Here is a 4,261-nt window from a genome sequence, read left to right as displayed (position 1 = left end):
TGTCCATGCACACGTAAGCGATTGCATACTCTGATTCTCCCTGTCCTGTCCATGCACACGTAAGCGATTGCATACTCTGATTCTCCCTGTCCTGTGCAGCAAGCTGCACACTGTAAGCGCACCTCTGCACTTGATAGATTTACACTTAGAGGATCTTAAGATTGTTACAGTGCTGCTTGAAGGAGTTCTTCTGTCTCTGACACCTGCATAGTGAGAAGAAAGAATTGAACCATCCCTCAGCACTTAGCATAATAGAGGGATCCCTTATATAGCAGCTGGACTTAGTATTTTTACTGCAAAGACCTTAGCTTTCATTTTGTGATGTTAGAATACATGATTTTTGTCATATGTTGGGAAAATGTTGAAGCCATTTTCCCCTTTTTTCCAGATAACCAGACAGCTAAATGGAGTCTGAGCAGCTGTTCCATAGAGGCTACTATAGAAACAGCTACAACAGCATAACAAGCGCCAGTAGCGATGAGGAGCTCTTAGATGGAGCAGGTGCTATTATGGACTTTCAGACTTCTGAAGATGACAATTTGTTAGACGGTGACACAGCAGTTGGTAAGTGCAGCATGTCAACTGAGAATTGTAGTTATGAATATCTACCAGTACATATGCTCTGAGGCTTTTGTTTTGTTTTTTTGAGACTAACATTTGGGGTAACTTTTTAAAGCCAAGGTAGACTCACAGAACTTAAAATTAACCATTTAAAAGTATCCGTCTCAGTGACCTTATTCATAGTATTATCCTAAAATATTTTTACTACGTCCAGAATCTCCAATATTGAAGTAAATATTCAAATTTAAGTGTAATTCAGAGAGATATGCAACCATTACATTGATCTCATGAAAACAGAGAAATAAACAAGTTCTGCAATTTCCCTTTAGTTAGGAAACAGCATTACCTAGATTCCTCTCTTCTTTCCCTACCAGCAACTATTATTTGGATTTCCATTTAGACTGATTTAGCGGGTATTTACACTTTCTGTAAGTGGGGTCACAATGTGAACTCTTATCTCGTGTTTTTAATTGTGTTTTGGGATTACCTGGGTTGTTGCACATGGTAGTGGTTATTTCCATTGCCGTGTAGTTTTTCCTTGTGTAAATATACTACAGTGAGTTATTCTGTATATTCCATTGTAGACTTTAGCGTTTGCTAATAGTACTGCTAAAATATGTAAGTGCATGTGTTTTAGTGAAGTAATCTAACGCATCTTGAGTTATACTTAGTGTGCAATGCCTAAATCTAGAGTGTGCATGTGTCAGCATCATCACACACTGTCAGAGATACCCAACATTTTGGTGTGCTTATTTCTGTCTGTAGTGTGTGAAAGGTTAGTTGAGCATCTTTACCAAGTACCAAAGTATTACCAGTTTTAAACATTTTCACTGTTCTCTCATTTTGAGCTTATATTTGATGATTTGGGAGTTGAAATGCACTTCTATATGTTAACTTGGTTTTTTTGGTTGCCTCCAGAAGGGCTAGGTCAGTCGGCATGTTTTATAGAGGCCCATTATATATTCTGATCTGTCAGATACATTTATTGGAAATGTCTTCTCATACTCTTGAAGTGTGTCCTTTCATTTTCTTAGTAAGATGTTTTGGGGGAAGCCATTGATTCTAATGAACTCTAGTTAGTATTTTTCTTTGTTCTTACTGTCTGTGTTCTTGTTAATGACTCTTCTATATTGGGTATGACGGCACACACACGCACTTCCAGGTGTTGAGACTAGGGTAGATAATCTAAGGCCAGCCTGGTTTACATAGCCAAAGGTCTGTTATTTAAAAATAAAGACTTCAGGTACATCAGGGGATCAAAGATAGTATTCTGTTTTCTTCTTGTGCCATTCATATTTAGATCTAGAATCTTCTTGCATTTAATTGTGTGTAATGTGAATAAAAATTTAGATTTATTTTTTCCCATATGCATAACTGGTCCAGTACCAAGGCAGGCAACTTGAACTGTTAATCAAAATGACAGACACTTTGGAAGATACCTTGACAGTTTTGTATACTATTAGCTATAAGATTCAGCAATAATGTACCGAAGTATTTATTCCAGTTAGGAGAAATAGTCACATGAAAATGTTTTTAAAAAACCAAGTAAAAGAAAAAAAAATAGAGAAAAGCCTAAACAAGCATCCTAGTGAGAAGCTGTGCTGTGCTAGATAGGGTACTACCCACAGTGTTACTCTGTATTTCTGTAGGTGCATGCTGGGCTTGTGCCCTTACAGTTCTGAAATACATGCCTTTTTTTTTCAGTGAACCTCAGCGTATGTCTATGTTTTGTGGTTAAATTTACTTGAGCAGGATATGCTTCAGTGTTCTTTTCTATATACTAACCCTAGTGGAGGGAGAAACTTAAATATGACTTGATTTCTTTTCATCCTCAGACTGTTTTTATAGTGCATCTCTGTTCTACTTTGCTTTCTGTTGCTTTGGTGGGGGAAAGAGTTTATTCCATCTCAATGCTCACAGTCCGTCATGTCGGGCAGCCAGGGCAGGAGCAGAAGCAGGAACAGCAGCAGAGCCCATGGAGGAGTGTTGCAGATCGTCTCACTCTCACGGATGCTCATTCAGCCACTTTCCTTATACACCCATCCTATGTAAGTTAGTAATCAAGAAAGTGGCCCCACAGACATGCCCACAGGCCAATCTGATGGGGGCAGTTCTGCAATTAAGGGTCCCTCTTCCCAGCTGTGTCAAGTTGATAACCAAGATGAGCCATCACAAACGTTTCTACAGCTTTCTTTCCCCATTCTCTTTACTTGTGGTTGAGTTTCTCACTGTGATGCTTAGGCTCTTCTGTATTTTCCTTTTTTTTATGTATTTTTTCATTTTCATGTGAATATTTCACCTAACTAGAGTAAATATTTGGAACATTATAGCTGAATCTTATGGCAAAGATACAGTTAATAACGGAAATTTCCAAACTGTATTCTAAAGTATCTGTCATTTTGGTTTAGTTTCTGTTGCCTACCTTCTCATCAGCATTTGGTAGTGTCAAGGATTTGAAGTTTTGGAATGTAGCCATTTCATAATATACATGCTATAATACACAATATTGTATTACAGTAATATATTGTTATTTCATGTTCTGAGAAAGTCTTCATATTACTGTGCCTTTTTGAGCATATTTCTTGACATTTGTGTCTAAGAATTTCAGTGCCCAAATCATCTTTGGTTCCATTTCTGTTGCCTAATTTTTTTCTTCTCTTTTTGCTTCTTTTTTGACTTTGGCTCCTGTAATTGTTAACTGACTGGATACTATGTACAAATAGTCGTGGAATTACTGGTAGCAATGTCTGCACCAGAGTACTTTCCTTTATGCAGGGGACACTCAATCTAGGATCTGGCAAGAGAATTTGCAACATAGTTTTAACTTTCTGTTAATTGGTCTCTTAGAATTATTTTATTCTTAGGACATTGCTTCTGAGAATTTTTTGGAAGGAAACTGCTGCCTTTACGGGAGGTATTCATGATTCATTTATTTATTATGTTTACATTGTTGTGTCTGCATGTATGCCTGCAAGTCAAAGAGGGCACCAGATCTCATTACAGATGGTTGTTAGCTGGGGATTGAACTCAGGCCCTCTGGAGGAGTAGCCAGTGCTTGTAACCTCTGAGCCATCTCTCCAGCACCCCCCTCCCTTTTGCTTCTTTTAGCACCTTAAGATTGCCAACAGCTCTGCTGTTATTATAATGACTGCTTCTTTGCCTTTGCTTACTCGTTTGGGAATCATAAGTACTTCAGGGGTAGAGTGGCACGGAACAAAGCTCTTTGTCTCTTTCTCCAGGATCAGTCCATGTAAATTCACATTGCTATTGTGGCTTTGTACTTGAGACTTTGAGCCTTTAAACCTTTCAAACTGTCAACTTTTAATCTTCACCTTCTGGGCCTCTCAGTTACTCTTGTTTATGAGCTTATAAATGGCACAAAGCAAAAATGGTTGAGACTGTTGTGTTTGCTTCTGCTTCATTGCTTTTCAGAATAGTAACACCTCCAGGCTACTTCCCTGGGATATTCTTTGATTTAAAAAGACAGCTCTTGCATTATTAACCATTTGCTTTTTTTATAATCATTATTTTTTTCTACCTAATTTAAGTGACATTTATTGGCAGTTATAAACTAGAATATATGCATTCATAACTTGAAAAATCAAGTGAAATGAACAACGTTCTCTCTTTTCCTCTCTTTCACTCTTTGGGTTTTTTTTTAATAATATATACAGCTTTTTTTAAAATTTGTTTATTTATT

General features: G+C 37.4%; 1 protein-coding gene across 3 annotated transcripts in view; it reads left to right on the top strand.

The window, feature by feature from the left end:
- Window positions 1-4,261, top strand: part of Clcn3 (chloride voltage-gated channel 3) — an 81,922-nt gene that overhangs the window by 10,700 nt on the left and 66,961 nt on the right. For 2 of the 3 annotated variants that reach the window (XM_005368100.2, XM_005368098.3), the window contains exon 2: window positions 389-564. The exons of the other annotated variant lie outside the window; for it this stretch is intronic. In XM_005368100.2, coding sequence (XP_005368157.1) covers window positions 405-564 — 160 coding nt within the window. In that variant the 5' untranslated portion in view covers window positions 389-404. The remainder of the gene's footprint in view (window positions 1-388; window positions 565-4,261) is intronic. 3 annotated transcript variants of the gene reach the window in all.

This window comes from Microtus ochrogaster, unplaced genomic scaffold, assembly GCF_000317375.1.
Source record: "Microtus ochrogaster isolate Prairie Vole_2 unplaced genomic scaffold, MicOch1.0 UNK28, whole genome shotgun sequence".
In the NCBI taxonomy this organism is placed as follows: domain Eukaryota; kingdom Metazoa; phylum Chordata; class Mammalia; order Rodentia; family Cricetidae; genus Microtus; species Microtus ochrogaster.
Note: the sequence above shows the minus strand (reverse complement) of the source record. Positions and strands in the feature narration are given on the sequence as shown.